The 12,162-nt window shown below is 49.9% G+C and overlaps 1 protein-coding gene across 4 annotated transcripts in view; it reads left to right on the top strand.

Moving 5' to 3' along the window:
• The window catches only part of LOC144170708 (uncharacterized), a 188,649-nt gene that overhangs the window by 42,001 nt on the left and 134,486 nt on the right, over nucleotides 1-12,162 (top strand). For all 4 annotated transcript variants that reach the window (XM_077700670.1, XM_077700668.1, XM_077700669.1 and 1 more), the window contains exon 2: nucleotides 8,870-9,141. In XM_077700670.1, the coding sequence (XP_077556796.1) occupies nucleotides 9,098-9,141 (44 nt within the window). In that variant the 5' untranslated portion in view covers nucleotides 8,870-9,097. The remainder of the gene's footprint in view (nucleotides 1-8,869; nucleotides 9,142-12,162) is intronic.

The following is a 12,162-nucleotide window of genomic DNA, read 5'->3' as shown; positions in this document are numbered from 1 at the left end:
ACTAGGCACACGACAATTCAACTTGTTTACACCTTGTCGGCGGGTGGAGACGGGAATTGTTGAGAAAATGGCCGTCGCTTAGAGGAGAATATTTTTGTACTAGCGAAGTGTGTAGGGGTTTTAACAGTCAAGTACTGACCACTATTGTTAGCATGTTTATATAATAAAGAAGCTTAAGACGACGTTGTAGTAGGAGATCTGCTGTGGAATATTCTCTAGCTGCATGGCGTAGACGCCGAATTTCCAGGACTGCTAAAGAGAATGTACGAGCGCGACAAAAATAGTTGACACGGGAGGGACGCAGGGATACGGGGCCTGTGCGCATTCGTAGAAGATTGAAGAAGGTACACCCTCTTTTACCGTTGTTTTTGACGCCTTACGTTAGCGTAACTGAAAAAACGATTGACAGGAAGTAAAATTGGCTTCGACTTACGTTTTCACCCCAATGCACAGCTGGTGCAATAGCGCATTCCGTAACTAAGTACACAAATGACGTGGTGTTACTACCGGGCAGTGCGAAGGACTGGCATCAAATGGCAAATGACCTTCTTGCTTAAATTGTATGAATGCCCACCTGCTATGATCTAGCCCGAAACTGGTAGTGTAGAAACTTTATGGACAATCCTCGCTGCACAGATATGATGATTATCTCATCGGTGCCTGACATCACGCGGGAACAGCTCTCGCCCGAGCTGCTTCGTCTTCTTTTTTAGTCGCCATCTTGTAAAATATAGTCAAACCCGACTATAACGAACCCGGATAGAGCGAATTATGCTGTATATCTAACAAAAATAAATCCGTTACGGAAATACACGCGAAACTTATTCCCTATAACGAAGTTCACATCTGATATATCGAACTCGGCGCGCCTAGAATGGCCGCCAAAATGCATGGACTCGGAGCGGCGATTGAGATTGACGGAACCCGCCAGTCAGTGAGTCCGGACCAAGGCGGCAGCTCGCCAACGTTCCTGGTGCTGTGCCGAAAGAAGTGTCCTTCGAAGATTTCCTGAGTGTCGACGACGACGTTGCCGTCACTGTAAGCCCCTCGGAGGCGGACACCGTCAGCACCACCGTCGTAATGCTGATGAAAAAGCACCGTGGAGGCAGAGAATGTCGCGAGTGAAAGCCGTCCGACGCTTAATAAAGTGGTTTATGTCCTCCGCCAATTAATATTTCTTCGATATTGAAGGACACGGACTCGAACTGGTGCAAACAATGTCTCGAGACATTGTTTGCACCAGCTAGCAACTAGCACATGTCTGGAGACAATGTCTCGAGACATGTGGTTGACGCTGCCGAAGCGAAAGGGAAAACAAAAATCACCGATTTTTTGGAAGTAGGCAGTTAAGGCGTTAAGGCGGAAAGTAGCTTTATTATTTGTGAAAGTACATTTCTTTTTTTTGTATGGTAGTGACATACTTTATTTTGTTAGTTTCTGCATGCGGGGATGGCGGGGGGATTTCCGCGCATTGCGTACTCGTAACAATAAACTCGTCATAGGTTGGTTCGGCTATATCGAACTATTGGATATATCTAACTAATCGTGACGCATATTGCAGTTCGCTATAAGCGGGTTTGACTGTAGAACACCACCGCATCACCGGGACGTCTCGGCCCTTGGTCCTCTTATTCTACAGGTAGTATTGAAAATAAATACAATAAATAAATAAATATTCGGGCAAGAAGACATATCTTGAGCGGAGATGTTACTAAAAAACTGTTGTTGATTCCTCTGTCATAGGAATCGGTAAAACACGGAAGTGAAATGTGCAGTGACATCTGCAGCTGAGCATGATTTGCGGTTCGGCGGCTGTCTTGTGGGTGTGCTTGGCGAGCGACGTCCTGCTGGCGTGTCGCTTCGGCAAAGGTGTACTGGCGCAATTTCCATGATGGATATGACGTCAGTGAAATCTTGGTGTATCCCGGCAAGAAACACTTTCGCGTTAAAATATAAAACCCGAAAACGAACAACCCTAAGTGTAACGTACTCTTTAGTACTAAAGGTTGCTTCCTCGCAAGAAGACCCTGTGGGCAGGGGTGCAACCTTTGCGCTTTGCAGGCCGCTTGCTTCGTTGTACTGGCGTCATTTCCGGGACGGATATGACGTCAGTGAAATGTTCGTGAATCCGGAATAAAACGCTTTCGTGTTAAACAGTATAGGAGAGAGAGAGAGAGAGAGAGAGAGAGAGAGAGAGAGAGAGAGAGAGAGAGAGAGAGAGAGAGAGAGAGAGAGATGAAACTTTGTTGAGGTGTAAAAGTAGGAGTGGATCCTTAGTTCTGGAAGCCATGTGTCGACCGCTCCGTCATTGCCCGCGGGTTACAAGGAGTTCTTGGTCCTCCAGGCGACCGCAAGTCGAACAGTCGCTCCCACTGCTCAAAGCAAAGTGGATTTGGAATGGGTGGTAGATCGGAATTTTCCTTGCAGTTCACGATGATATGCCGGAGCGCGCCTAATTGATTACAGCATTTGCATTCAGCTGCTTACTGTGTCGTGAACAATATAAGTGCATTCTTACGGGGTGTACGAAAGTGCGTGTTTGAATTTGTCTCAGCGTAATTCCTTCACTTCTAAGGGATGTGTGAGAGCTTGGGGGTGTCTGTCTTGCAGTCCTGTATTATTGGGTAATTTCTTGATAGGTTAGGAGAGGTGTGGGGGCTGCCGGAAACTCAGTAGATCGGTGGGCCAGATTTAGAGCCTGATGGTGGGCTAAATTGTTACCCGTCATAGAGGAGTGGGCAGAGGTCGACACAATGTTGACTTAGTGTTTTGGGTAATGTCTCTGGAGCTCCCGGAGCACCGTGGGTGCCATCCCGGTCCCGACAAAAAATTCCGGCAAGCTGTTTTGGAGCCTGTGATTACAGTCCTTGCAGAGCATTGGTTGATGTCTCAGACGATGGTCAGTTCTTCTGCATCCCTCGCGGTGGACGTCCGGAGTGACGTGCAGGTTATAACGGCATTTCTGTAAAGTGCCACAGCCAACAAGGTCCAGTTGTCGTCGTGGCAAGCTGCGCCAGTATACGCCACGCCGGAACGGCTGCAGTGGAAAGCATAATACCCCTAATGGATTGCAGATATGGATAGGGAAACGAACCAGAGTTTGCGGAGTTTTGTCTGCGCATTCCGCTAGCAACTTCAGATGGCAAGGAAAGAAGATGAAATGGGGAGCACGTGGAGCAAGGGCGAGAAGGTCAGTTAAGCGATCTGGCTGCGCCCATTTGAGGTAATGGAAGGCACTGTTTTCCTTGTTTAATTTTTAAACGTTATGCATACAGATTGCACATGTACCGCTCCTCCAGTGCTACAGTTTTAAGACATCTTTGTGCCTACAAAACGTGCTATATCTTTCTTTATACCGACAGTGTCGCCAATGGCAGTCATTCTCAAGCACAAAGCGACGCTCATTTTCGAACTTTTCTCTCATATGCGGTGAAGTCCGCAGATGGAGGAGCCACGCGTAGTGCATGCTTTCACAGTGCGCGGCCATTCTTATGGGGACGACGAGGTTGGCGTCTCTTGCGGCGCTCCATGGGGACCGCGAGGCACTTGTTTGTTCTGCTTTCCTTTTTACAATCGCCGCACCACTTTCTCTTCTCAGCGCTCACGGCACGGGCCACTGAAGCAAATTACAGGCCGCCAATAGAGAACGCGCAGCCTCGGAGCCAAACTAAAAGCCGAATGGCCAAACTGGTCTTCCGAGCACTTACGGAACGGCATCATGTCTGTTTGTCTGGAACGAAGAACACCCGGAGGGCGAATTCGCGGGAAATGTGCCTAATTACCGCGGCGTCTTCTCATCTTTCCTCGATGAAAAGCCGTTGAAAAATATCGTCCCCCTACCTGGCGGACCGATGTGCGGTGGGCGCATACATGAGCCGCCCTTTAGCGGCGCTTCACCGGGCCGCCAGTGAGGGGACGATCAAGGAGACGGGTTGCTTTGCCGAGACGACCTTGGCATTCCAGAGGGCCGCCTCTTTTGTCGGAAACGCGCTTTCCTTTCTATTTGTTTTCGTTTTCCTTTCATATAGCCGTCGACGAACTACCAACACGTTCCCCAGCTTTGCCCCGGGGCGTCGGCTTCTCTCGGCGCGGAGGGCGCCTCTCGGCTCCATCTCGACGAGATCTCCGAACGGCGCCGCAGCGCGCCCATGTCTCGCTCGTTTGTGCGTTCGTGACGCGTATTTGTGCGTGCGTGGTTGCGGCTGATTTCCTGCGTGCGCGGCCTGTCTTTAGTTGCGCGTCTCTTTGTGTGTTTTACATAACAGAGTTCTCAGCACGATGACGGTGGTCGGCGGCCGCCGAAGCTGTTTGCTTCTTGCTCTTGATTTTGTTCTTCCGCGGCTGCCTGGAATCCAGCGCTGGTGACGGTCAGGGCGAGGCTGGCTATCTGTATGCGTGGGAAGTGTAGTCTGGCGTAGACGCTTTTCATGGCTCGTCGTATTGCACCATCCTCCTCTTTCTCGTTTGAATAGTAATCGCGTCCTAAAAGCACGAACAAGGAACTGCGGATAGAAAGACCCGCTAAGTTATTCTGCACACGGCACAGTTTAGTTAGAGCTAGATTTCAAAGTGATTTTCTTTGTTTCGTTCCCCACTTTACTTCTATATATACGCATGCGTTATACACGCTAAACCGCAGTGCACTGTCAGCGGTCCGACGGGTTCTCTCTTTTTTTCGCAGTGGATGCCATTAGAGTTGGAAACATTGTAAATGTAGCTTAAGCAGACGCCATTCTCGTTTTTTTTTTTTTTTTTTTTTGTCCGGATAGTCTATGTTTTGTGTTCATGCTTTTTCTTTCTGTGCTAATTACGCACTAAGCTGAGGAAATTAAGTGGAACAGGGCCTGCGTTAACCAGTGGGGGAAGCGACCAAGTTCCGGCGACCATGTCCCCATGCTACCTGACGGCCGGCTGTATGCGATTTTAAAACGCTCCGTTTTCAACTTTTTCGAATCATTAAAAAAAATATTTTAGATACCATTTACCCGCAGTGTGTACAAAACTGGGATTAATAGCATTTGCCCAGATTCACGAAGCTGTTCTCACGGAGGATATCGCGAAAGTTGTTCCTGATTGGACAGCGCCCATGCGCGCATTGTTCTTCACGAAAAACAGCCTGATAGCAAGAGAGAGAGAACAACTTTATTGTGTGCCCGGTGGGAAAAGGAAGCAAAGGCGCCGGGCAACAACGAACAGCCCTGCTATATCCTCCTGCGAACACCTCTGTGAATCTAGGCTTTCCGTTTTGGTTGCTTGTGTTTCCCGTAGTTAAGAATAGCAATAAAAGGAAGTTCAAAAGTGTCGCGAACTGGGCCAGTTGGTACAGATTCATAGTGGTGAAACAGCGCGCAAAAAACCAGGACAGAAAGAAGAGGACAACAACACGAGCGCTGTTTCACCACTATGAATAAAAGGAAGGTTTCTGTATTGGTGTGACTTTTTTCTTGGTGCTGAGGTTTGTGCGTGTACGGGTTCAAGGAAGTCGCGTTTTTGGTGTTCAGTATCCGCAGCTTCAGCGTTTCATCCGGGCAACTTTTTCTGCTGCCGTTGCCAGTCGTAGCCAACGTTTCATCTAGTCATTGCCCTGAAGGTACGGCGATAGGAGGTTCTGCAGCATTTGCAGCGGAGCAGGCGTGTTCGAGGTCAGTTTTTTCGGGGTAGGCGCTCCTAATTTTCAGTTATCGTTAAAACCGGATTTATGCCTACAGGTTCTCTCAATGTGATAGCACGGCCGCTGAATGGGAGAGAGTCTCCCTTTCATAAGGGGCCGTAGGAAAGCGCCGTCCGCTGGTTTTCGCCCAAAACGCGGGCGTGAGAGGTGGGCGTCGGGTATAATGCGGATCATTAGGCAGTTCTGCTTAAGTTTTCATTACTGGGGCGTTACTGGTGGATTGTTCGCTCGTTGAAATGTGGCCACTTCACCACCACCAGCCTATCTACGCCCACTGCAGGGCAAAGGCCTCTCCCATCAATCTCCAATTATCCCGGTCCTTTGCTAACTGCGACCAATTTATCCCCGCAAACGTCTTGATCTCATCCGCCCATCTATCTTTCGGCCGCCCCCGCCACGCTTGCCTTCTCTAGGGATCCACTCTGTTACCCTTAGTGACCAACGGTTATCTTGCCTACGCATTACATGCACTGCCCACGTCCATTTCTTCGTCTTAATTTCTACTAATATATCCTTAGTACGCGTTTGTTCCCTGACCAACTCCTCTCTCTTCTTGTCCTTCAATGTTGCACCTATCATCTTCCGTTCCATTGCTCGCTGAGTCGTCCTCAATGTAAGTTGAACCCTATTTGTGAGCCTCCAAGTTTCTGCCCCGTAGGTGAGCAGGTGCGGCCACTTTTGCTGCCTATAATCGAATGGAACCAATGACCTTGCGTTCAGCCGCAGGCCGATCGTGTAACAGCTGAATCCTGCGGGGTTGTCAAACGCGTACCGCGAGAGACAGCTCTCTCAGTCCAAGCGCGTGAGTACACTAAGTGAGATATCGCCCAGTAACTGTCCCGCGACACAGTTGCGTGGGAAGCGATGGCTGTCGATACGCCACAGGCGTCAACCCACGGCCGTCACAGCGGTAAAAACGATACACGTGTTGTTGTTTTCCACGTCACCTCCGTGGACGGGCAGAAAGGAGGAGGAGGCGGCAAACTTTGTGAATGAAATATCGCCTTCGCTGTTTCATTCATACACCCACGAGGGAGCGCGATTTGTGAATATAAAACGAAGCGCGTGGCTCTTTAGTTGTCGGCGTGCAGGGTACTGTCCTGTCGTGTTCTGCAGAGTTTGCAAGTGAAACAGCGAATGCTGCTGTGTGCGCGCTGGAGCGCACAGGTGTGGGCAGGTGCGTACGCCCGTATAGGGAGGGAGCAGCCCACGGGCGAGGGTCACTCCGTTGATGACGCGGGCCGTGCGTGTTCAAAGTTGCATAGGCGCCATCGTCCGCCGCTGACCCAGTTCCGGCGCGCGCGATGCGTGGGATGGGCCCGGCCCTACGCGCGGTCACGCGACGCCCTCTAGGTAAGAAAGCCTTCTCATTGCGTCGGCCCATCACAATAGGCTACACGTTCTAGTTTCTCGCTACAGGGAAGACGAATGTGTACCCTAAGTTTCCTATGACGCGAGGGAGGACGAAACGGGAGGGAGCGTGGGGGGAGGGGGGGGGGGGCGAGATGAAGCAAGGGTGTTGCACCCTTCCTCGTCACGGAGGTGTTTAATCAGTCGACCTGTCTTCGGACTGCCACAGCCGCACGCCCCCTGACTCGAACGGCACCTTCGCCAACGCAGCCTCACTGCAAGTGATGTCTGCCGCTTCCTCGCGTACGGCGGTCACAAAACTGACGGCGGCGTCGCTCGTCACCTCGAAGAGATTTTGCGAGTATTCGTACTCAGTTATGACTCGACGAGATGGCGTCGTGTGTAGATATCTTTTCGGCGTCACCGACTCGATAATTCCGAAGACGACAACCGCCTTATCAAACACCGGCTCCACCTGCCTCCCTGAGGCCATGTGCTAGAGAGATAGATGCCTTGTTTCCTGTTTTCCTGCTGATATGGCTCTCCTCGTACTGACGCCTTTTTTACTGATTTTCAAAGAACTTACCGCGCATATAAACTGAGTAGCCCTCAAACGAATGGCGGGAAGATAGTGAGTTTTTTAATGAAATTTCGAGATATCAAGATATCAGCCCCGCTAAGGCTTGCTATACTCCGAAGATGACTAGGTATACGCTAATTCTGAACCTTCGAAGGTGTAAGGTACCGATCTTTTTGTACTCATACCGGTGTTGCTTCCCTTTCCTTACGTAACGCTGCAAATATCTCCAAACTTAGCGATGTGCGGGCCTCCGTGGACGGCTCAGTGTAGGTATACAAATTAATTTCTGGGCGACGGGTACTCATAATGGAGAAGAATAATTGTCCAGGTCCGATTTCCAGTCGCCAGGTCCTCGATTCCAAGTGACTACTGCAGAAAGGAGCTTGTGCGCGGGCAGCCTCCCTTCACGCACTCTTTTTTATTCCTACCTGTCACATAGTATTACGTTATTATAATCATATTTACCCGTTGCGGGGTCCCAGCAGGCGTTGTGCTGCTGAGCACAATGATGCGGATTCGATTGCGGCCGCGGCGGGGGCTTTTCCGGTAAAAGCGGTAACCCTACAAATAGGCTTAACAAGAGCGATCAGCGATGGGTGGGTATCAGCTGCATGAATACGCGAAAAGGGGGAAACGATGATGATGATAATGGGAAGATACGTGATAAGGAGATGTCGAGCCGAACTTTGCATGCACTGTGGTGCCTCATCCTGCGGCGCAGCAACCATCCCAGATCCAATGTGCTATTGCAACGCCTACAATGCCGACGTGTACGTTCGCCACTTGGACCCGGATGCTTTCGCATTAACTCAATCATCAAAAGAGCTTAGCCTCGTGGTTTTCTTTTTGTTATTTAAATGCCTCATCTTTCACGTTACAATACATGTACGTCGAAGCCAAGGGTCTCAGTATACGACACCTTTACAGCAGCCTTCAGAAGCTATGTCGCAGAAAAGCTACATTTCCGAACTTGTGCCTCTAATGACTGCCACTAGTTTTACCGAACAAACGTCTGTATCAGCCATTAACACGTCTTTCGCATTCGCTACCCCTTCTTCCTATTTGGGGAGGGAAGGGGAAAGGCTACGTAATAACTTATACGTGTATACCAACCTACCTTCGAGGCCACCACAACTGAGGTTGCCTTTTCCGGCAAGCAGGCGGTTTCCCTCGGTTCTGACTTATAGATGGTGTGTGCGCGCTTCTCTGCCCGACCCCTCCATTGCGGGGCGACCTGTTGCTTAGGGATGCTTGCTCTCTTGTTGCAGGTTTCCGCCGCCTCCAGTGCTAACCTGGTCGCGCGAGCCACCCGTGATGACCCGCTGCTCGCCGATGATGGATGACGCGGCGGCGCGCCGTCGACCCGCACAGCGCTCGCCGCCGGTGGCAGCCCACTCGGGCAGCAGCGGCAGCAGCAGCTAGGCAGCGGAGCCCCGGCTGCCCTTCTGACCCGTCGTAGTCGTAGTCGCCAAGGGCGCTCTCGCACCGGGCCCGGCATGCCTCGGTCGCAGCAACCGACAGCCGGAGCGGCTGGCCTCAAGTGAGTGCTCATCAATTTGCAATTTTAGCCAAAAGGGGGAAATCGGCGTGCTATTAAGGTGTAATGAAGAGGCTTACGCCTCCCGTACGCAATTTATCTTCCCTGGAGGACAAGTTCGGGGATTTTAACACAAAGTTGTTTTATTTCGGGAGACACGAAGATTTCAGTGACGTCATATCTGACACGGGAATGACGCCAGTACAACGAAGCAATCCGCCTGTAAAGGGTGCACCTCTGCACACAGGATGTTCATGCGGGGAAGCAACCTTTAGGACTAAAGAGTACGTTATACTTTGAGTTGTTCGTTTTCGTGTTTTATATTTTACCACGAAAGTGTTTTATGCCGGGATACACCAACATTTCACTGACGTCATATCCGTCACGTAAATGAGTACACCTTTGCCGAAGCGACCCGCCATCAGGACGACGCTCGCCAGCAGGACGACGCTCGCCAAGCACACCCACCAGACAGCCGCCGACCAGCAAATCATGCTCAGCTGCAGATTTCGCTGCACATTTCGCTTTCGTGTTTTACCGATTCCTGTGACAGAGCAATAAACCACAGTTTTTTTGGGGGAGGAAATTTCCCCATTCCTTCGCCGTTTCCTCATATATGTCATTTGTTTTCCCTGGCGGAAAAGTTTCCCAATTTCTTTCACCTGTCTGGGTCGAATGTCCTGTCATTGCGTTGACTCTCTACCCTGCCTGCCCAAATTCCTTCTTTCTTTTTCGCTGGAAGCAATCGGTTTGATTGACATGCCGAAATTTTTTTTATTTTAACTGATTAGTTATTAAAGGTAAAATGATAAGCAGAACTAATTACCGATTATTCCCTCTAAACGAGAAACATGTTTTGGCGTGAGAAAATTACTCGCTATTACCTCATACGCATCCACAGAAAATGATCCCTGGATCCTTACGGGAAAGCCCCGTAGCGCGAGGAGAGACATAGAGGTAGGGAGAGAGGGAGAGAGCGTGGTGCATGCGTCTAGTATATAGTTTAGAAAGGTATTGCCTATATCGATATATACTTCGTTGTTCATGTTGCTTGTTATGGCAGGAAGGCTTTTTGCAATGGCATAACATCCCCTGGGAGCAAAGAACGACTTCATGGAAGCAACGACAAAAATCGGCGCCAGAAAAACCTGTCGCGTCGGCGAAGATGTGATTCGAATATAATGGCTTGGCAAGTACGTATTCAGCTCATTCCGGTTCCACGTTGGGATCGAATGAAACACATTCATAACATATCGCTTTGGGAGATGCTTAGGGAGCTTGTGGTACTCGTGCGATGTGGCAACAAGGATACAATAAAGTAATCGCCCGTTGTGGATATATGGCTGGCCCGATTGGGAATGGGAGGAGGAAAATACGCGCGCACGCACGCACACACACCTGGGGCCACTTACATTGCTAGTTTCTGTTCTGGTATATCGAACGCATTCGTATACGCCCACCCGCGTCCGGCAGTTGATGATCGATACCCACTTCCGTTTCCTCTTACCGCAGAGATCGTTAGCCTCTATCCTCCCTTGCTGCAACCTCGCGGTTTGGCACCCGCGCCCCCCGTTTTATACGGGCCACTTTTCGTCTTTGTTTCACTTAAGTTTGTGTCAGCGCCGCAAGTGTAGTCCTAAATCGATCGATTTATGGATTTTGAAAACGCCACTTAGCCGGTTCTGTTCCTGACCTGTTGTTCATGAGCTCTGTGGTCGTGTCTGACGCTCTGGGTCATTGCGCTTAAAATCGATGCGAGAGATAAGTTTGGAACTGTGGTTGAGTTGAAGCCGGCGCCGAACAAAAATGTTTTTTTTTTTTTTAATCTCTGTCTGCCCCGGCTTATTCGCGACATTTAGGCTGCTTAGCAATTTGCGCTTGTGCGCACTTACTTTAGTGCCCAAGAACTAGGACAGTCTTTTCATAGTTCCGCTGGCCTATCATCCGAATGCGGCCGTATTATTTTGACGAAAAAATACGTTAGAACCGTATGTTAATGCGATTCAGTTAACTGAGTGCAACAAATAGAATCTGCTGTCAAAACAGCGACCAGAACTTGCACGAAAGTTCAAGTTTCCAAGGTCAGCTGACGTAGATGTCGTCGATTTATTACATTTGTTCTATAAAGTTACAATAAGGAGGGCGAAGGTCGTCAACCTTCGCAACGGTTTTTTCGCTGCTATAGAGGGCCTGTCGTCGTCCGCGCCCGTCGACGAAGGCGCGACCACTTTCGCAGGCCTCTTGACATTGCCGCCTCTTCCGTTGACACAGGCCGACCGAGAATTCCCTGCCCTGTTTATCTTGCCCCGCTGTTTCTTTGAAAAAACGGCTCGTTCGGGATTGCCGGCTGACGGCGGATGCGATAGCGAGATAACGGGCTACAGACGAAGTAAAGGGTGAAGAACCAGCTATTCTTCGTACATTCGAATGGCGCGTCTCTGCAACGCTGCGGGGTGCGCACTGGCTGCCCGGTCTGCGCTGCCACTATCCTGTAACTTTTTTGTCTGGTTTAGAAAACAAGAGGATGCTGAATGGGAGTCAAACCAGCCGTCGAATATGCATAGTGGTAAGCGCCACACCTGTGTCGCACTCGGGTGTTGTATCTTTAAGAGCCCCGAAGACAAAATGGAAGTTTGATTCATTGGAAGGATTGCCTTGTTAGAGTAGCAATTACACCACTTTTAATGCTAACTTCACTGATATGAGCTGTCTAATTAGGAAAAAAGGGAATAGCCATGCTACCCTAGCTACTTTTCCGCACTAAACTTATGACGTATCGTGGAGAGCTACTTGTGCTTGGCTGACGCCGACAAAATGAAACGAAAATTAAAAGGGGTTATGAGCTTGCAGAACGAGCCATTTGCTCTTAAATTTAGTGCATATTATTTTTGTAGCAGTAACAAGGGGGGTAAACAAGGGAAGTTGCGCGCACTATGCCTGCCGTAGATGCACAGCCGTCGGGCGCATTGGGCTTACAGTGGCCAACTGGCATAAGCGACGCGGTCTTACGTGACCCTGTATGTC

Source organism: Haemaphysalis longicornis, unplaced genomic scaffold (assembly GCF_048455015.1).
Source record: "Haemaphysalis longicornis isolate Haplotype H1 unplaced genomic scaffold, Haemaphysalis longicornis Haplotype H1 scaffold_2, whole genome shotgun sequence".
NCBI lineage: Eukaryota > Metazoa > Arthropoda > Arachnida > Ixodida > Ixodidae > Haemaphysalis > Haemaphysalis longicornis.
The sequence above is the reverse complement of the archived record's forward strand: the minus strand, read 5'-3'. Positions and strand labels throughout refer to the sequence as shown.